Source organism: Erpetoichthys calabaricus, chromosome 1, assembly GCF_900747795.2.
Source record: "Erpetoichthys calabaricus chromosome 1, fErpCal1.3, whole genome shotgun sequence".
NCBI lineage: Eukaryota > Metazoa > Chordata > Cladistia > Polypteriformes > Polypteridae > Erpetoichthys > Erpetoichthys calabaricus.
In genome coordinates this window covers 161,514,902-161,537,517 of record NC_041394.2, presented here as the reverse complement: position 1 = coordinate 161,537,517, position 22,616 = coordinate 161,514,902, and the positions used below count along the sequence as shown (strand labels likewise).

The following is a 22,616-nucleotide window of genomic DNA, read 5'->3' as shown; positions in this document are numbered from 1 at the left end:
ATTACATTACATTAGCTTATTTGGCTGACTTCTTTATCCATGGTGACTTACAACATTTATGACACAATTGGTTATATTTCTTTTGGTTTTCCAATTGGAGCACGGTCAGATCAAGTAACTTGCTGCTCATGGTCATACAGTGTCAATAATGGAATTTGAATCTACAGCCTCAGGGTTTGAAGTTCAAAGCCTTAACCACTACACCACACTGTCTGCTTACCTATCAAGATAGCACTGAACAGGGCCGCATGGGCATCACAGTATTGACCACTATGACACCATGCCATTCTGGGATATAAAGTATATTGAGAAGATTCCTTTTATGTACCATAAATGGGAGAAAATGTTTTCTAGATTACTTGGCATTACTATTAATCAGTAGTTTAATATATGTAATTATTCTTAAAAAAAAAATTTTTTCAAGCTTAAGTAAAACACAAACCCACTTTAACTTGGAATGATTGGGCCGGCCTAGGGGTCAACCAGGATGGCCCTGGGCCCAGCCAGATGAAACCACAGCTACACCCCTCACTCAATAGGTCTGGAAATTATTACTTAAAAAGTAAATGCAGTACTTTCAGTGCAGAACCCTGTAATAAAACATATTCAAACATAAAGTGCAATAAATAAGGTATGAATATTTAATTACTTACCAACACATCCCAATGTAAGAACACCTTCTTTATAGAGCTCCTGGCAAGGCATTCCTAACTCTTCAGAAGCATCATCAAAATGTTCCATGGAAATGGTCTCATCTTCGTTATCTTCATCTGAGCCCCCGGCATCCTGATGTGAAGAGGCAGCAGCATCTTTATCAATTTTTTCTTGCCAGCATGTCAAATTCACTGGAACAACAACATTAGTAATACTCCTTGGTTAAAGTCTGCCTAGGTTATTAGTAATAAAAAATATCATTTATCACAGACAATCTGCAAACTGTGATGTTCATTTTAATTGTATTTTGATTTATTAGTCTTTCAAAAATGTAAGTGCACTTGTGGCTTAACAGTACATTAAAATAATTTTCCTTAATTTTGGTGTTCAGAAAAATATGCATAGAGCAGTAATACTACAGGACAGTACAATCTGGCACCAAAGGGTGCAGCAAAAAAGCTCAAAAGTCTTGAATGATGTAACAAAGCATGCACTACTTTAAAGTATCCACATAACATCCCTCTATTGAATCAAGACAAGAATTGCCTCTAGACTTTGAGATAACAGGAACTAGGGTTGTGTCATCACTGTTGTATAATTATGTTTTCAAGGTAACTACTTCATGCAACCTTATAGTTGTGCTAAAAAACACAGAATGTATTGGCTTGTTATGTCTGGTAACTAGTGATAAGTTCAACAAAAAGTTTAAATATACAGAACATGTATTGGTTAAGTATTTAGACCTCCTTGAATTATAACAACAGTCACCACAGGCTTAACAGCCTGCTCCAAATTTACCTTCACACTATCTTGTCACAACATATGCACAGAGAATATTCAGTGTAATATTGGAACCAATCAAATTATTTAGTGATAAACTAACAGTGGTCTCCTGCACTAGACTGATAGCACATTGACTGACTTTGCTTAACCTGAAGAATCCAAATGCACCCTTTGTAATTCAATAAGAAATTATTATCTAAAAGCTAGAAACAAAATAATTTCCGTTGCATTGAAAAGTACTTTCAAGAATATGGAAAGAATTAAAGTTACAGTAAAATAAGAGTGCCATTTTTCAAAAAACTCTTTAAAGAGAATAGTGGTAGGATTTTTATCTGTTGACTTAATGCATCTGAATTCTCTCTGTGAAATGTTTCAATGATTGTATTTTTAACTAGACTGTGTTTTACATATTGTAATTCGATTTCTATAACATTGGGAGTCTGATGGCCTAGTTATAATTCTTTCACAATAAGGATGTAAGTCTTCTAACAATGTATGATTACAATATTCAGTCTGTTGCTGCCATATGTATGAGATGAGGGACAGAGTTTTAACATAATGGAGCTTACCGAGTCCCTTTTCTTTCCTGCCTCTTTTCTCTTTTTTTATTATCTAAATTCCTTTCTGGTTGCAGGTGAAATTTATGTCTAAAATATCTTTCTCGGCTACTATTTCTTACTGCCACAGCAAAGGCATCTATATATATAAAATCCCTATGTGCGTCCAGGTGTCCATGTGTGGGTGTCTTCTGATGAAGTGCGCATGCACGGGGCACGGTGCGATGCGCGAAATTACTGTCAGAGAAAGTTAGAGGCGTTTTACGGAAATACAAACCAGTATTACTGCGAGAGGAAATTAAAGGTACACAATAGAGTGACGCATATTACAGCCACATACAAGCCAGTATTACTGTTAGAGGAGATTGAAGGCATATTACCGACACGCACGCCTGTATTACCGCCAGAGAAAATTAAAGGTATATTACGGACGTACAAGCCAGCGGACGTACAAGACGGTATCCTTCAATAAGGGCATGCACAGGCATCCTTCAATAAGGGCGCGCACAAAAAGGCGAGCCTCAAAAGGGCGACCTCAATTGGGCGCAGTGAATAAAGGCGCACGTAAATAAAGATCTGCACCTGTTGCTCTTCACATATTCCAGAGCCATTTGAACTAAATTATCTACGAACGCCTTTATTCGCCGCGCTCAATTGAGGTCGCCCTTTTGAAGCTCGCCTTTTTGTGCGCGCCCTTATTGAATAGAGCCGTACAAGACAGTATTACTGTCACAGAAAATTAAAGACACACAATACACGGCAGCGGCCCACAAAGAACGGTCAGCTCAGCAAGTAAACATCAACAAAAGAAAGGCTGAAAGAAAGAAAAATACGACCAACAAAATGAATGAGGTCAAAGTCCCTTGCCATTTAATATAGACTGTTCCTATTAATGTTTATGCACTACTGTTCTAGCGCCCGTTATTGTAACGGACTAAATGACTAGTAACCTTATAAGCAATTAGCAGCTTACTGAATAATGTGAACCTAGCACCAGCTTTAAGAACTTCAAAGCTGAATACTTATGCTTCTCTTTCATAAGTAGTTAAAGTTACATAAAGCATGTAATCTCTTCTTAAAGAACATGTTGCCATAATGGAAATATACTCCACAAGTATGTCCATTTCCACCTAGCACAGGTGTTATTTTTGAATGGCCAATGTAGCAATTCTGTAGTCAGTACATTATAAGCACATAGGCCCACATTGGCAGTGTTCTGAGAGAACATATGTCATACTCAAAGTTGTGCATATTTACTTTTAGAGCATGAGTGACAATAAAATAGCTATTCTAACACTAGAATTACCAAAGCCTATGAAAAAACTCGTAGATCCGGCACACCTTAAATCCATTCGCACCTCTCCGTCAGCGCCTTTTGTCTTGTAAATGTGCCGATAAAGACGAGCAGCAAGCAGCCTGCTATTCCATCCCCCCACCGACTTAGAACGTGCACAAACTTTTCCCAGCTCATGTCTTGATTGATTATCTGAGAGTGAAGTGCTGGAGTTTTAGAGTGGAAATAAAAGATCGTTATTTGGAACACATGCATTTCATGTGTGTTCTATTTCTACAATAATCTGTGTAAACACATTTTAAAACAGAAATGTTTTTCATATTTTAGTAGTAAATGACAAAATGTAGGCATAAACTATATAATATATGAAGCCTGAAGTCCAAAGATCAAATACAACAAAGAGAGAGAGACACGCACGAGACGGAGAGAGAGAGAGAGAGAGAAACACACACACACGCACAAGAGAGACACACACCCGAGAGAAAGAGAGCTGGCCGCATAAGGCCGAGAAGGCAGTTAAAGAATGCACCGGGTTTGTTTTTAAAGAGACTGATTCCAGCATTTTTTTAACCTCGTTGTATTTAATAAAGACTTTTTTCTATTGGATTTCAACCTCCACTTCACTTCTGTTTACAGCAATCGGTTCATAGCGTGCATTGTTGCAATGTTACTTTTCTTGGTTGTTTATTAAATTACGGATTTTTCAAATGTTCATTTTTTTCCCTGTGCTTAAAACTCATTAAAAAAAGTGTTTTTAGCAAGCAGTTCGTAGCGCTATAGCGCAAACTCTTGCAATGTTAGTTTTCTCTGTTGTTCAAGGTTTTCTCTGTGTTATTCAATGTTTTTACATTTAGTTTACTATTATGCTGTGCATTCTATGGTATAATTAACTATATTTGTGCTTAAAAATCTTTAAAAAAATATATATTTACATACAGTTTGTAAAGTCTGGAAAGGATTAATTGTATTTACATACAATCCTATGGGGGAAATTACTTCGGGTCACAACCAAATCGGTTTGCATCCAGAGTTTTGGAATGAATTACGGTCGTGACCCGAGGTTCCACTTTACACCCGTTTCCACACTCACATCACGATGTATAAAAACTAAACTTGGTGTAAAGCCATGCATATTCTCATGCCAGCTCAATCCATTGTGCATGCAAGCTTTCAGCTCAGTTTTGCAAACTGGCAGCACCCAGCGTCACAGCAGTACCAGACTATTCCAAATACCGTTGTTACTTTCAGTAGTATTTTAATCCACTGTATCCGAGTGTGGAATCACAGCTCTACAGCAGCTGATCGGAAAGAGAATTATCAGAATACAACATCTAGCACACGCTGCCTCAGCCATGTGCACAGTCTATTTCAACTGCCCCCATATGACAAACGCTTCAGAGCCTTTCCTGTAGGGACCTCACAGTTCAGAAACAGTTTCATTCCAAGAGCTCTAAACGCACTCAATCAGTCCACCAAGTGCTCCTGGTAGAACTGTTTGTATAAGTACAATATCCTCACTGTAAACTTGCACTACAGCTGTAATATTGCACAACCTGAGCCACTTTATGAACCATTTCGCTATATGTACGTGTACTGTATATTGTACTTATGCTTTCATATTGTATATTTAATCATGTTTTGTATTGTATTATTATTATTTTATAGGAAATTACATTTATGGAGGATTTGCATATTGAATCTCATTGTACCATACAATAACAATGAAAGAATTCCAATTAAATTCAATAGAAGAAAGCACATATTTTCATAAGATGATGACTGGCTTCTAAGTTGATTTAGATTTCTAAGAGCTACCTTCTTGGAGCTCTTGATATCATTTTTAAGAAGAAATGCAGTAGAGTAAGTATATTACATTATACAGATAAATTTTTAACTTAATTTGAATATTGTATACTGTTAATAATTAAACAAGTGGGCATGGTGGCGCAGTGGTTGTAATGAGCTGGTGCCCAGATCAGGGATTGTTCCTGCCTCACGCTGTATGCTTGCTGGGATTGGCATGACCCTGGATAGATAGATGGATGGAAAAATTAAACATGCACTATGAAGCACGGTGCAGAAAACATCTTGCGGGAGGCAAGAATAATCTCTGGACAGAGCACCAGCTCGCTGCTACCACTGTGCCACCATGCCCCCATGTTTTATACATGCTTTAATTCTAATCATTATGAAAATGATATCAAGTATACATCTTAGTACTTAAACTGTTCAGAGAGCTGCATTATCATTAATGTAATGTATCCTGTGTCCTTTTGGCCAAAAGCCCGTTTAAGAAGCACATAGTGATTGATATTTGGACCTTTTCTTTCCACTATGCCCCTATTTTTTTTTCTTTTCTCTGTACCCTAATACGCTCACACAGTGGGCTATGACTCACCTTTTCACAGTGACTTTGATATCTGACCACTTCTTATTTATTTTGGGCACTGTGAGACTTTCTGAACTTGAACTTTCGAGTTCCTCCCCTACTTTATGTCACTCAACTTCCTTATGTTGTTTATACCACTGCTTAAACCAACAAATAGTAAATTTTTTCTTGGTATTTGACTGAAATTCTTCTTTTTTCCCTGTGCTTTTGCCATTGTCTTTTCACAGAATGTTGAACATAAGAGACTATTTATATTGATTTTACATATTCAAAGAGGTGTAATTCTGGGAGGAGTTGGGGCGGGGCAGCAAGCACATGCATGTGCATTACATTTCACGCTGACCGGGATTTATGTAGCAAAAAAGCGTGGAAGTTGTCACACGCAGATTTATGCATCTAGATTTTTTTTGTGCGTATGCACATTTCTGTGATTGTCCATACACCATGTTTTAGTGTGAATTCTATGCACGGCGTTATACATGAGGCCCCAGATCTCATATTTAACCTCCTTAGCATTAGACTCGAGCATCATTTGGGCAGTATGAAGACAGTGCTAAAAGTGTTAGTCCCAAGTGTTATTCAGGCAACGATATAGACGCATCTCGCATTAAACCCAAAGGTTACTTGGTTTGTAATAATGGCAATAGAATTAGTGCTGAGCGTTACTCAGGCAACAGTATAGGTGTGTCTTGTGTAAGTGTTACCCGGGTAAAGGTGTAGACACGTCTTCTTCTAGCCTCATAATAGCGTCTCATAAGAAACACCTCTCATCAGTAGTGATGATGAAGTGAATCTATCTTGAGGCAATGAAATTGAAACGATCAGTGAAACCAAAAGTGATTCTGCGAAATCCGAAAGTGATGCTCATGTCACATGCACATATGCAGTGTGCTGTTCATATTATTATTATTATTATTTGTATTATTATACTTTCTACACTTCTGAATTTTAGTGTTTTGTACGTTTTACAGTAGAAAGATGACTGTCATTTTTCAAGCCAAAAAATGCAAAACTTTTTACATGTATATTTGAGAAAAAAAGTGCGAACAACTGTGCAACAGTGTCACAAAATTTCCAATTATGACCACTGAACATAGGCTAGTCTTCATTCCTAATTGCTTTTAAGGTCAAATGGTTATGTGGCTTGGAGGTATTTATTTGTTTTACTAATATATTAATTTATTAATTTACTTTAACCACATATACAGTTTCTGGGTCATAAGGAACTACATCACATTCTGGCAGCATCAGGAAAGAAAACTTAGATAAATCTTGATTTAATGCTTCAAATTATTTAAAAACTGCTAGAATATGACAAATGTTTAGTTTTTTTAAGCATGAACTTGCTTTTTGACTTCTTCATATTGTTTAACTTTTTTGTTTTTTCTATCTTTTTTTGTTGTAATGGCTTTAGTCAATTTGTTTTGCTTGTGTACCATGAGTATTTAAGTTACGAAAATAGTGAGAATTGAAACAATATTTTTTTTTTGTCTCTGACATCTTTCATGTGAGGTGACCTGTTCTTTACAACAGAAAGAGAAAAAAATTATTTAGCAGGACTATAGTACTATTTTCAGTTTTTCCAGTTACAGTAATCCCTCCTCCATCGCGGGGGTTGCGTTCCAGAGCCACCCGCGAAATAAGAAAATCCGCGAAGTAGAAACCATATGTTTATATGGTTATTTTTATATTGTCATGCTTGGGTCACAGATTTGCACAGAAACACAGGAGGTTGTAGAGAGACAGGAACGTTATTCAAACACTGCAAACAAACATTTGTCTCTTTTTCAAAAGTTTAAACTGTGCTCCATGACAAGACAGAGATGACAGTTCCGTCTCACAATTAAAAGAATGCAAACATATCTTCCTGTTCAAAGGAGTTTGCGTCAGGAGCAGATGTCCGAGAGATAAAGAAAAGCAAACAAATTAATACGCTGTTTGGCTTTTAAGTATGCGAACCACCGCGGCACAAAGCTGTTGAAGGCGGCAGCTCACACCCCCTCCGTCAGGAGCAGGGAGAGAGAGAGAGAGAGAGAGAGAGAGAGAGAGAGAGAGAGAGAGAGAGAGAGAGACAGATAAAAACAAAGTCAAAAATCAATACGTGCCCTTTGAGCTTTGAAGTATGCGAAGCACCCTGCAGCATACTTAAAAGCTTCACACAGAAGGTAGCAACGTGAAGATAATCTTTCAGCATTTTTAGACGAGCGTCCGTTATCGTCTAGGTGTGCAAACAGCCCCCCTACTCACACCCCCTACGTCAGGATCACAGATAGTAAGCGCAAGAGAGAGAAAGAAAAGCAAGTTGGGTAGCTTCTCAGCCATCTGCCAATAGCGTCCCTTGTATGAAATCAACTGGGCAAACCAACTGAGGAAGCATGTACCAGAAATTAAAAGACCCATTGTCCTCAGAAATCCGCGAACCAGCAAAAAATCCGCGATATATATTTAAATATGCTTACATATAAAATCCGCGATAGAGTGAAGCCGCGAAAGGCGAAGCGCGACATAGCGAGGGATCACTGTATATAAAACTCAACTGATTGAGGAAGCATGGTCTAGTGGCTAAGGCACACAGTTTAAATAAATACTAACTGTATAACTCTAAGTAAATCAGTTAATCTGCCAGTTCTAAAAATGACATCACTTCCGGAGCCGGCCCCTTTGCCGACATCACTCCCGAAGCCGGCCCCTTTGCTGACGCCACTTCCGAAGCCGGCCCCTTTGCTGACGTCACTTCTGGTTCCGGCCCTTTTGATGACGTCACTTCTGGTTCTGGCCCTTTTGATGACATCATTTCCTCTACGGGCCTTTAAAGCCTCCATCTTTGTCTATTGTAGTCAGTTCAATTGTGGACTCTGTTCTATGCACATCGTGCTTAAAAACCTTAAACTTTTGCAGCTGAGAAAACAATATACGGGTGGTTGCCCCAAATTTTTTATGATGTCTATGTTGTATTATTGTCACAGTGGCGTAGCCGGCAGGATACAGTCCCAGAAGAAACCGGGACACGGACAGGAAACTAACCAGGTAGGAAAGTACCGGGGCCAAGTTTCTGGGGGGGAGTGCATCTGGGGGTCCGGAAGGACTCAGTACAGGCTCCGCTCCCCAAATACAACCCCGGGCTTGTAAATTACCAAGTGGAGAGTGTGAAAGGGACACACAGATGTAGGCTGGTTTCTGGGGATGAAACAAAAAGGGCTTATTATGCTCTCTCGGAGGAGAGAGATGAGCCGCCCATTGAGGCTGAGGTCCCAGTTAAATATGGGCTATCCCCAGTCCAGCAGGCAAGAATAATAAAGAATTGAAAATTTGATCCAGAGAGATCAATCCAGAGGCAGGCTATGACCCTCTGGGAGCAGGTGGCCTTATGGCTAAGGCCATTTGAACTGACCACCTGCCAAATAGTGGAGCAGGTCACCTGCTTTATTTTTCTAAAGAACCTCCCCAAAAACTTTACCCAGGTGGACTAGGGAGATTTCCATTCTATGGAAGAGCTTATAAAGCTCTTAAAATCACCCATACCAGTCTCGTAATCTGGGAGAGCAGAACAGTCCTCTAGTGGATTTCCTAGAGATTATGTCCTACAAAATAAGTCTCTTCCACATAAATCAGAGCCTGTTTCTGAGTTCCGGGCCGCCAGGCATGCGACCTACCCGGGAACGAGACAGGATGTAAGGGGGGGACGGTATGTGCGCTCTTGCCAACCCCCTGACGTTATTAAATACGAGACCAGTAGTCATTAATGGTTATAAACTCAATGCCTTGTTTGATTCCGGCAGCAACATTTCCATTGTTGACTGCTGATATGTCTTACCACGACAAAGAATTAAAGAAAAGACCAGTATTTAAAAGTATTTATGGAGACCTCCGGATGTACAATACCACCCTATGTTTCGTGAGTGAGGGAGGATTGCTAAAAAAATTCCCCATGGTGGTCCACCCTAATCCACCTTTTCCATCGATTCTGGGCCGGGACTGGTCTGAAAATAAATGCGGTAAACTATTGACTACTCCTGATAAAAAAACTTAGGCCTCATTATAGATGGGGATAACTCGTCTCAAGCTGCCTCCACGCCGTGTACACAGCTGGCGGAGAGAGATACGGAAACCCGCGTGGAGAACAGGGAGATTCCTGGACATCGCAGGTGAATACGTCATCTGCCCGCACCTTGACAAGTCAGGAGGAATCCCCGCCCCTTGAGGTCAGACTGGATCCTCTCTCCGATATACACTTTTAATTTAGACAAACACTGGCTTCTTTTAAAAGGGAGCAGTGGAATGACGATTCCCTAAAATTTGCAAAAAAATGCAGTAGTCCTCGTCAATGGACAACGCACACACCAGCCCATGCCACAAGGACCTCACTTTGTACTAGAAAATGATCTGTTATATCAGGTTGCGGAACATGGGGCAGAGGTCCGGAAACTGTTGTTAATTCCACGAACCTACCGGCAGCAGGTTGTGAAATAGCGCACACCCACCTCCTTGGAGGCCATTTAGGCTCCGAAAAAACTTCAGAGCGGATTAAGCTCAGATTTTATTGGCCAGGAATTAACGAGGAGGTTAACCGTTTTTGTATTTCTTGTCCGGAATGTCAGTAACGGCAAATTCCTAGGAGGGACCGTGCTTCTCTCGTTCCCCTTCCCTTAGTTGATGTCCCCTTTGAAAGAATCGGGTTCGATATTGTAGGACCCTTAGAGCCCTCAGCCCGAGGACATAAATATATATTAGTCCTTGTGGATTATGCAACTCGATATCCAGAAGCTGTTCCCTTACAGTCAGCTACATCTAAAGCAATCGCACGGGAACTTGTAGGGGTATTTGCGCGTGTCGGCATTCCTAAAAGTCCTAACGGACCAAGGGACGCCTTTTACCTTGGAGACGTTCAGGGAAATGGCCAAGTTATTGAAAATAAAGCACTTAAAGACAGTGGTGTATCACCCTCAAACCGACGGTCTATTGGAGAGGTTTAATCAGACTCTCAAGCAGATGCTCTGCAAGCTGCCTATCGGGAAGTCCCACAAGCTCCTACGGGGTTCTCACCTTTTGAATTATTATACAGACGACAACCCCGAGTTATATTGGATATTAGCAAAATACCCGCGCTTCGCAGCGGAGAAGTAGTGTGTTAAAGAGGTTATGAAAAAAAAAGGAAACATTTTAAAAATAACGTAACATGATTGTCAATGTAATTGTGTTGTCATTGTTATAACTGTTGCTGTCTTTTTTATATATATTATATATATATATATATATATATATATATATATATATATATATTATATTATATATATAATATACACACACACATAAACATTTATATACAGTAATCCCTCCTCCATCGCGGGGGTTGCGTTCCAGAGCCACCCGCGAAATAGGAAAATCCGCGAAGTAGAAACCATATGTTTATATGGTTATTTTTAGAATGTCATGCTTGGGTCACAGATTTGCGCAGAAACACAGGAGGTTGTAGAGAGACAGGAACGTTATTCAAACACTGCAAACAAACATTTGTCTCTTTTTCAAAAGTTTAAACTGTGCTCCATGACAAGACAGAGATGACAGTTCTGTCTCACAATTAAAAGAATGCAAACATATCTTCCTTTTCAAAGGAGTGCAAAGCAAGCAGTCAAAAAAAAAATCAATAGGGCTTTTTGGCTTTTAAGTATGCGAAGCACCGCCGGTACAAAGCTGTTGAAGGCGGCAGCTCACACCCCCTCTGTCAGGAGCAGAGAGAGAGAGAGAGAGATAGAGAGAGAGATAAAAAATCAATACGTGCCCTTTGAGCTTTTAAGTATGCGAAGCTCCGTGCAGCATGTCCTTCAGGAAGCAGCTGCACACAGCCCCCCTGCTCACACCCCCCTACTTCAGCGCAAGAGAGAGAGAGAGAGAGAGAGAGAGAGAGAAAGTAAGTTGGGTAGCTTCTCAGCCATCTGCCAATAGCGTCCCTTGTATGAAATCAACTGGGCAAACCAACTGAGGAAGCATGTACCAGAAATTAAAAGACCCATTGTCCGCAGAAACCCGCGAAGCAGCGAAAAATCCGCGATATATATTTAAATATGCTTACATATAAAATCCGCGATGGAGTGAAGCCGCGAAAGGCGAAGCGCGATATAGCGAGGGATCACTGTACATATACATATATATACATATCTACATATACACAACTACATATATATACACACACATACATAAACACACACATAAGACTTACTGACTGAAACGGGCTTTCATTGACAATCATGTTATGTTATTTTTAAAATGTTTCCTTTTTTTTTCATAACCTCTTTAACACAGTACTTCTCCGCTGCGAAGCGCGGGTATTTTGCTAGTATATATATATATATATATATATATATATACATATACATGCAGTTTTAATAACACAGAAATCAATATAAACATTAACATCATTATCATATGAGAATATGAAGTAATATATAAGAAGCACATTTCATATAAATATAAATTATTAAACAGTAAAATCTTCTTCTGTAATTTGCTACCGTGGCAATTTGTGTGTCTGTCCATGATTTTAAATGACCTGTAGCTCGCAAACCGTTTCACCTATACACTTGAAATGTGGTACACATATAGTACGTCACGTCTACTATCCGCTTTATGGGTGATGATTGTTTTACTCTTTTTATGTTTATTTTATTTTATTGTAGAATCAACTCCTATCTGCGCACAGCAGGGCAGCCGTGGGCGGATGCGTATGGTGTATTCACTCCATGTTATCGTGCATTGCGCTGTCAGTGGTATTTTGATAAAAGAATTTGAACAACATATAAGAAGCGTATAAATTATTAAACAGTAAAACTAACATTTAAGAAGTAAAGTTACATTAAGTACTACTGCAGTGCCTTCGGGTATACCTCATTTTTTGTTTGCCCATTACATGCTTAAATGTATAAATTTTTTGGTGCACCTACCCGAGAACACGCGACATATAACCGAGCGTGGGAGAAGCATGGATTTTAAACACGCGTTGAGTTGATCTGCTGGTCTCCCTCGTGGAATAACTGGTAATGTTTGACTAAAATCTACAGCGAGTAAAACGACATTACCTCCTATTTTTTTTTTTACGATCTCTGAGATCTTGCTTTTCTCGGTTCAAGGCTTCATAAGCTCTTTTATGTTGTATGGTGTACTTATCCCAAACCATCATCTTTGAATGTTGCAAGACTTTCGCCTTGTATGTAGATCGGGGTAATTACATTCATTGCATTCCTAGTCTGAATCACAATGTGATTGTATGGGAGGTTACCTGGCACTGTAGGGTTGCCACCCGTCCTTTAAAATACGGAATGGTGCCGCGTTTGAGAATGAAATTGCGCGTCCCGTTTTGAATCAATACTGGACGGGATTTATCCCGTATTTTTTTTATAATTTTTTTTTTAAAGCAGCGTCTCATGCAAATCATCCCACACGCATTTTATGAAGATGCCTCCTTTCCTACTTTTGATTGGGTAATACTTGATGTCATCGTTAGTTTGATTGGTGTTTTTAACTGTCCAGTGAGGAGGGCGTGTCTTTTAAGTACAGTCTGCAAAGTGTTGGCACTGAGATGTGGCGTCAGCGCCATAGTTGAAGCCCCTAACGTTGCGGTCAGCAAGTCGGCTAACATCCGCCATGTGCCGTCTTTCAGTTGCGAGAAGCAGATCATAGAATGGTTGAAACTGTTGCCCCATACGTTGCGCCACGGCGTGTGGTTCGTTTATACCTCGTGTCTTCTCATTAAAGTTTTATCTCGCGAATATGTTATTGCAATCCGCAGCGGGAGCGTTTCTATAAACTTAATTTATACTTACGTTTTACACCGTGCTTTGTTTCCCTTATGAACATGCTTGTATGCTTAAGTCGCTCCGTTCTCAATTGTTTAATTAATTTTTTGCTGTTCGCTGTTTGCGGCTCTTCCTCCATTTCCCCCTACTTCGTTCTTTTATCTCGCGAATATGTTATTGCAATCCTTAACGGGAGCGTTTCAATAAACTGATTGAAAATAGTTTTGCATGTACCTTTTTAGTAAAAGGCGAGCTTTTAAGCCTGAGAAATCACCCCGTACATGCACACGTTTAATTGCACATGTGTTAATATGTATGGTTACACAGTATTAAAAGACAGTGAACAACGTCAGTTACCTTTGTTCCCGCGTTTGATAAAAGGGGAGCTTTTAAGCCTGAGAAATCACCCCGTAAATGCACACGTTTAATTGCACATGTGTTAATATGTATGCTTACACAGTATTAAAAGACAGTCAAAAATTAACGTCATTTACCTTCGTTCCCGCGTGTGACTCGTGCTGTAAATCTCTTCCTTGTTTTTAGTTCACGTGATTACGTAGGAGGCGTGATGACGCGATACGTGACTCCGCCTCCTCCATTACAGTGTATGGACAAAAAATATGTTCCAGTTATGACCATTACGCTTTGAATTTCGAAATGAAACCTGCCTAACTTTTGTAAGTAAGCTGTAAGGAATGAGCCTGCCAAATTTCAGCCTTCCACCTACACGGGAAGTTGGAGAATTAGTGATGAGTCAGTCAGTGAGTGAGTGAGTGAGTCAGTCAGTCAGTCAGTGAGGGCTTTGCCTTTTATTATTATAGATTTTGAAAGAAGGCTGGGAAGGAGAGGCTCTTCCCTCAACTAATATTTTGGAATATATCGTGCAATTACACGATAGATTTGGGAAAATTCAACCTATTCTAAAAAGTCATATGGAAGAGGCACAAGCAGCACAGGCCCATTGTTATGAGCCGTGGCACGGCGCTCCGAGAATTCCGTCTGGGGGATCGTGTCATGGTATCAGTTCCCACCTCCCATTCTAAATTACTCACCCATTGGCAAGGCCCTTATGAAAATTAAGGAGAGAAAAGGATTGGTCGACTATTTGGTGAAACAAACCAATCATAGACCAAGCGAGCAGGTTTATCATGTGAACTTGCTGAAGCCGTGGAAGGAAAGGGAGTCAGATCCATCCTCCGCTCAGCCCTGATCATTCTTTGCTCACATAGACACCCTTAATTTTCAGCGAGGAATTAACTTATAGACGAAGACAGGAGCTGGAATCAGCTATCCTGTCCGTCTCTGAGGTGGTGAGTGAAAAACCCGGGAGGACCTCTCGGATAGTGACTGAACCGGGGGTTATAGTCAAGACAGTGCCCCTATAGACTTCCTGAGGCAAAGAAAGAAGAAGTGGAGCTGGAAATCAAGCGGATGCTGGAACTAGGAGTGACAGAGGAAAGTTATAGTCCCTGGTCCAGTCCAATTGTCTTGGTTAGTAAGCCTGATGGCATTTGGAGGTTTTACAATGACTTCCGTTGGCTTAACCAGGTCTCCTTATTTGATGCTTATCCCATGCCTCGTGTGGATGACCTCCTCGAGAGACTTGGACAAGCAGAATTTTTGACCACACTTGACATGACAAAGGGGTATTGGCAGATTCCTTTAACAGACTCCGCAAAGGTCAAGACAGCGTTTAGCACCCCTAGCGGACACTGGCAGTATTGTGTCCTTCCATTCAGTTTACATGGGGCTCCTGCGACTTTCCAGGGTCTGGTGGACAAAGTGCTCCGACCCCATAATGTGTATAGTGCTGCCTATCTGGATGACGTTGTCATCTATTCCAGCACATGGAAGGAACACATACAACAGGTCACTGCGGTATTGCAGACACTAGGAGAAGCCGGGCTTCGTATCAATCCCGATGTTTCTTTGGACTGAAAGAGGCTAAATATTTGGGGTACCTGGTGGGTTGGGGTACCGTGAAGCCACAGTGTTCAAAAATAGATTCCATTTTAAAATGGTCCCATTCGTGAACCAAGTGGCAAGTCCAAGCATTTCTCGGATTAGCCGGGTACTACCGCCGGTTCGTACCTAGGTTTCCAGAGAGAGCAGCGCCCTTGACTGATCTAACAAAGAAGAGGGCTCCTAATCATGTGGTATGGACTGACAAGACGGACACTGCATTCTGTGACTTAAAACAGGCTCTTACTTCAGAACCAATATTAAAAGCTCCTAATTTTTCTCTCCCTTTAATTCTCCAGACGGACGCTTCGGACACAGGCCTGGGGGCCATGCTGAGCCAAAGTGTTGATGGTGTTGAACACCCCGTCATGTACCTGAGCCGGAAACTGTTGGATCGGGAGACCAGGTATGCAGCGGTGGAACGGGAAGCCCTTGCAATTAAATGGGCAATTACGTAGTTGAGGTACTACCTCTTGGGCCGGGAGTTCACTCTGGTGACGGATCATGTTCCCTTACAGTGGATGGCCCTTCACAAAGATTCGAATCCACAGGTCACTAGGTGGTTTCTTGACCTCCAACCTTACAAGTTTTCGCTAATTCATCGTAATGGCTCTCTCCATGCAAACGCTGATGCTCTCTCTCATGCTGAGGGGGGGCCTTGTCACACACATGCGAGTAGGAGGCAGCTAAAGGGTCTCAGTAATTGTAATAAAACATCCGACCGGGGGCGGCGGAGTACGCTGACTGTCTTTCTCAGTTCCCTACAGACCTTTTCCGGGAAATCCTGCAAGGTTCCGGCACCTCAGAAGACATCAATTCCAGAGCCTGCCCCTTTGCTGACGTCACTTCCGAAGCTGGCCCCTTTACTGATGTCACTTCTGGTTCCGGCCCTTTTGATGACATAATTTCCTCTACGGGCCTTTAAAGCCTCCATCTTTGTCTATTGTAGTCAGTTCAGTTGTGGACTCTGTTCTATGCACATCGTGCTTAAAAAACTTAAACCTTTGCAGCTGGGAAAACAATATATGGGTGGCTGCCCCAAATCTTTATGATGTCTATGTTGTATTATTGTCACAATGTATACAAGTTTACTATAATTCTATAATTTTAAAGTGACTTTGAAATGGAAATCACTATAGAAAGGTGCCATGCAAAATAAAGCTTAGTTGTTTTTAGAACATTAGAAAAATTTAGATGAGAACATCACCCAATTCTGATAAGGTTCCTCGCACCATAACCCTCTGCTTCCTGTATTTTAGTAAATTCTACACCCATCTACACACTGACTACACCATGAACTCCAGTCTTCTTTTTGATGCCCAAACTCTGACGTATGAACTTATCAAATGGTTTCCAAAAGTCAAGATATGGTTCCTCATAGAATTCCAGCATGTTATTAAAACTCAACCTCCATCATCTGAACCCATTCTGTTTAGAAGCACTCTTGTACTTGCCATGTGTTGCTCATCTTTTTCTTAATGATTTCTTTTTTAATTTATCTGTGATGCACAATAACCTTACTGGTATATAGTTACATACTACAGATCTGCCCATTCACTCTTTTAACATATATATTTTCCTGTCCATGCTTTATTTACAAAAGGAAACGTTTTATCCTATTCAAGTTTTGCTTTTCTTATAAGGAGACAATTGCTCAGGCTTTAGGATATTGATCAACATTGCACTGAATTTATGCACATTACTTGTCACCTCTGCACTTTCCTAGAATATCTGCATGATTTTCCTTTCAATTTTCCAATTTCACACAACAGACTGGTTAAACAAAGTAACAAGGCATACAAATAAAAGATATGGAAACACAATTTCATAAACATTGAGATCAGATGGTCTCATATTCTCAAATCCAACTCAGATGAAAATATATTTTTGTAATTACTCTTTCCTCTTTTTTAATGTGAATCTGAATAACAATGAGAAAATGGAAAAACACTGTCAAGTTCGAATTAAATTGTCTCTACGAAGCATATCAATATCTTTCACAGAGGATCAATTAATTTGATCCTTCTCTATGAACTGAATGGAACTGATTTGATGTTTTTAACTTTAAGCCATATTTACCCTATGCGCATCTGACCATCAGTGTATTCCTGTATGGGTATCAAAGATAAGTTGTATAGCCATGCAGCTGTCATTGTATTATGACATATGGACATTGTTATTTATTTTAAACCTCTTTATAAAGCATACAGTATACATGCACACTCACTTTATGAATCATCCATCCATTTTCTAACTCACTTATGCAATTCAGAATCATAGGTATAACCAGTTAGCTACAATATCACAAAAGATCTAATGTTAGAGGTTGAGCACATTTACCTTTTTTGTAAAACTCTGGCTTAGGCATTTACTCTTTTGCCCACGTGGGAACTGTTTTCTCATTATGAATTGCAAAAACTCCCACTACACTGGGGTGTATATATTATATAATATTGTGGAGGTGTTACATGAGGTTTAATGTCTTCAATATGTTTAACATAACTAAATGGAACCATTAATACAAAGCATTCTTTAATTATTTTATATAGTGGTGAGAACTGTTCACTTTGTTCCTTAGGAAACGGTTAATGGGTGCACAAAGAGTTTACTACTGGACAACATAACTAAAAGGAACCATTAATACAAAGCATTCTTTAATTATTTAATATAGTGGTGAGAACTGTTCACTTTGTTCCTTAGGAAACAGTTAATGGGTGCACAAAGAGTTTACTACTGGACTTTTGTCCACACATCTACTATATAATAAAACTCTAAGATCTGTGTTTGTGTCCAGTTCCACAGAGCAATGTGAATGGTCAGTCTGGCTTTGGTGACAAGATTGAAAGGAGGAGAAAAGACACAGGAGGTATGCCGAGAGTGTCATCTTCAAAGACAGGAAGTATAAAATGAGTCAGGAGGCAAGAAAGGCACCTCACAAATAATATCAGTCTGAGAAGTAGGCTTTACGAGAACACGCTTGAGAGAGGGAGTGCCTGTCAAGAGAGGTTCAGACACACATGGATACAGAAGTAAGGCACTAAAAATATTTTTAAAATATTCTGTTATCTGTCTTTGACAGGTAGCATGGCTAGGCTTAATTAAAAGAGCAATGTCTCTTGGGTGGAGGTTGAATTCTGTATTGTTAGGTTTTATGTTTTTTTCCTACTTTGTATTTTAAGTTTCTAATTAGTTTTTCTAGTTTGACTATAAGGTCATTTGCAGCATAAGTTTGACTTGATTGCAATGTTATTTTCTTTAAATAAAATTACTAAATAAAAATTAAATACAGCAATGTCCTTTCATTCATTCATTTTCGATCACTTATCCAAAGCCAGGTCGCAGTGGTAACAGTCTTAGCAATGAGGCCCAAATATCTGTTTCCCAGGCTATACTTTCCAACTCATACTGTTAGAACCCAAGACATTCCAGGGCCATCTGGGAAATGTACTCCTCCCAGTGAGCCCTGGGTCTTCCTGGGCTCTCCTCCCAGCTGGTCATGCTTGTAAAACCTCCACAGGGAGGTGTCCAGGATGCATCTGTATCAGATGTCCAAACCACCTCAATTGCCTCCTCTCGATGTGGTCAGCGGCTCTATTCCAACTCTCTCCTAACTCTCTCCTGGTTTTCTGTGCTTCTCAACCTGTCTCTAAGGGCCACTTGTAACCACAATATCATTTTTTTGTCATTACCCAAAGCTTCTGACTCCGCTCCTTCTTCACCACTACAGAGTGGTACAACGACCGCATAACTGCGCTCACCATCCCTTCTCCCCTCACTCGTGAACAAGACCCCAAGGTATTTAAACTACTCCACTTGAGGCAGTAACTCATCTTCCACTCTGAGAGGACAGTTCACCTTTTTTCTACAGAGTACCATTGCCTCAGATTTGAAGGTGCTGATCCTCATCCCTGCTGCTTCACACTCAGTCATAAACTATCCCAATGTGTGCCAGAGTTTGGAAATGGTGATGAGGTTTTTCCGAATATGTGGACATAGTTCTCACTGTGATTGTACAGCGACCAAATAGTCCTTATTAGGGGCCTCGGAACCCCATACTTTCTCAGCACCCCCAACAGAATCCCTTGAGGAACACAGTCATAGGCCTTCTCTAATTCCACAAAACACATATATACAACCTGGGTGAACTGCCATGCTCCCTCTAGAATTCTCATGAAGGTAAAGAACTGGTCTACCACTCCACAACCTGAACGGAATCCATATTCTCCTCATGGATGTGAGATTCCACAACTGGGTTGAGTCTCCTTTCTAGTGCCCTCGCCCAGCCGGAATGCCTCCATGCTGGAAGGAGCTGGGGAGGAAGCATATCCAGAGTATTACCTCCCCTGGAGCGCTAAGTGGCAGCCTCGGACTACCACAAGGCTCCATGGGATGTGGAGTGTGCTACAGCCCTGTTGGGTTACGTGGGGCGCCACCAGGAGGTGCTGCATCTGCTGCTGCTGAGCCCTTATGGGCAGCTCTTCCGCAACACCCCGAAGTGCTGCCAGAAGTGGAACAACGAGCACCTACAGCCAGCAGCCACTAATCCGTGAGCAAGAGTCAGGTGGGAGCAGACAAAGCTTGTTCAGAGGAGACAAGGAGGAAAGAGAGAAAAGAAAGAACAGTTGTATTGTTCTGTGACTATGATGTACTTGTGGGAAACGGGAGAAGGAGTTTCCCACAAGGGAAAAAGACAAAAAAAAACGTGGGTGCCTTGAACTTGTGTCCCATGCCTGTCTGTGTCAGGTTTGGGCAGTGGTCCACACTTGACATAAAGCTTTTCCACGGAGACAGAGGAGCATGCTTCCCAAATAGTTGGAGCACAGTCCCTTGTCCCCCTTTTTAAAAATGGGGACCACCACCTGTTCTTCTATTCCAGAGGCACAGCTCCCGATGACCACGTAACACAACAGGTGTGTCAGCCATGACAGCCCAACGATGTCCAGAGCCCTCAGCAGACCTCATCTACCCTCAGGGCCTTGCCACAGTGGAATTCCTTAACTCTAGAATTACCAAAGCCTACAAAAATACTTGTAAACCCCGGCCCACCTTAAATCCCTTCGCACCACTCCGTCAGCGTCTTTTGTCTTGTAAATGTGTGGATCAACACAAGCAGCCTACTATTCCATCCCCCCCACCCCGGTAGAACAGGCACAAAGTTCTCCCAGCTCAAGCCTTGATTATCTTGGAGTCAGGTACCTAGAGTTGTATAGGGAAATAACACTGCACAACAAAGTTTTTGCTTCTTGAACAGTGTTGGGTGTTTCTTATAGATTTCTGGGTGCTGATCACGAATATCACATCAAAATGTACCCATCACGTACCGTTTCAGTTTTGTCATGAATTTTTCTTATATTTGTATCCAAACATTTTCGCTCCCGTAAGCGATTTATCAACAACGGTTTGTGCGGCCTGGGCATATCCAGGCATGGAATCAGGTCAGGTTGGAAGCTGTTCTGTGGAAGTTAACATCCTGGGCAGGTCTGAAGGAGCTTGATGCCGTCTCAGCATGCTATAAAGGTGGCTTGCATACACTAATCCTGTTCATTTGGTTAATATAGATAGTCAGTGTATATGTATAGTATCAGTATAGTAAAATATAGTATCTGTAGCAATATAACAGTAAGTAAGCTTGATTCTATAGACGTTTTGGTGTTGGGGCGATATGTCTCATCAATGTCGTAACAGCCGTGATACATTCTGCTATATCTGTGGCGAATATACACTTGTGCCTCAGAGACGCTGGATGACTGCTCTTGTGAAGAAAGCTTATCATCTGTATTTCGGCTGCAAAATTGGTGATCAAGACAAGGAATGGGCGCCTCACAATTGCTGTGCAACATTTGCTATTAGTTTGAGAGCCTGGCACAGAGGCACTCGAAAGACGATGCCGTTTGCTGTTCCGATGATATGGCAAGAACAGAAAGACCATGTGATGGACTGTTACTTCTGTTTGACTAATGTGTCTGGTTTCTCTGCCAAAAACAAGAAGTCAACTGAATTTCCTAATCTGCTTTCAGCAATGAGACCCGTGCCACATGATGACAGTCTTCCAATTCCGAAACCACCAGAGGATTGGACCTTAGACGAACCAGATGAAGAAACTACAATGCAGGGTACAGACAGTGACATTGACCCGGATTTTGAACCGTGCTCATCAGGCAATCCACATCTGATAACACAGTCCGAACTGAACGATTTGGTCAGAGATTTGGGTCTGTCAAAAGCAAAAGCCGAGCTGCTGGATTCGAGACTGCAGGAATGGTGTTTGCTGTCACCAAGTACGAAAATTTCTGTGTTTTGAGGCCAACATAATGATATAACCAAATGCACAAGTCGACAGTCTCTGTTGTGACATTGAAGGATTGTTCTCGGCAATGTTAAGCCTGAAAGCTGTTCTGCTACACAATGGCAATGTTTCTCCTTCAGTAACCTGTTGGCTATGCAGCACACATGAAAGAAACGTATGAGAATATGGAACTGTTGCTGAAGCACGTCCAGTATAGCAGGTACAACTGGAATATCTGGAGATCTTGAAGTCGTTACTCTGTTACTAGGACTGCAGCTCGGCTATACAAAGTACTGTTGTTTCATCTGTGAATGGGACAGCCATGCCAAAGAGTCGCACTATTCTCCACAGAACTGGCCACTCCATAAAAAGTTAGTTCCAGGACAGAAAAATGTGGCACATGAATCGCTTGTCGACCCGGCAAAGATATTTTTGCCTCCTCTTCACATAAAACTGGGACTCATGAAGAATTTTGTGAAAGCACTGAACAAGGAAGGTGAAGGTTTTTATTATTTAAGACAGATGTTCCCAAGAATAACTGACGCCAAGATCAAAGAGGGCATTTTTGTTGGCCCCCAGATCAGACATGTAATGAGTGACAAGCGGCTTAAAGATCTGTTAGTTGGGCCGGAAAAAATTGCCTGGAAAGCCTTCAAAGACGTTGTTGACAATTTTCTGGACAATTACAGAGCCCCAAAACTACATTCAGCTGGTAGACAAACTTCTCAAAGCATACAAAACAATTAAGTCCAGCATGTCACTCAAGATTCATTTCCTCCACTCACACTTCTTCCCTGCAAATCTCGGTGCTGTCAGTGATGAACATGGTGAAAGGTTTCACCAGGACATTGCTATGATGGAGAAATGATACCAGGGCAACTGGAACCTGTCAATGCTTGCT

At 40.9% G+C, this 22,616-nt stretch overlaps 1 protein-coding gene across 3 annotated transcripts in view; it reads right to left on the bottom strand.

Annotated features, from left to right (window-relative positions):
* gnl1 (guanine nucleotide binding protein-like 1) overlaps positions 1 to 22,616 on the bottom strand; it is a 107,722-nt gene that overhangs the window by 29,576 nt on the left and 55,530 nt on the right. For 2 of the 3 annotated variants that reach the window (XM_028808146.2, XM_051920409.1), the window contains one exon: positions 654 to 845. The exons of the other annotated variant lie outside the window; for it this stretch is intronic. In XM_028808146.2, coding sequence (XP_028663979.2) covers positions 654 to 845 — 192 coding nt within the window. The remainder of the gene's footprint in view (positions 1 to 653; positions 846 to 22,616) is intronic. 3 annotated transcript variants of the gene reach the window in all.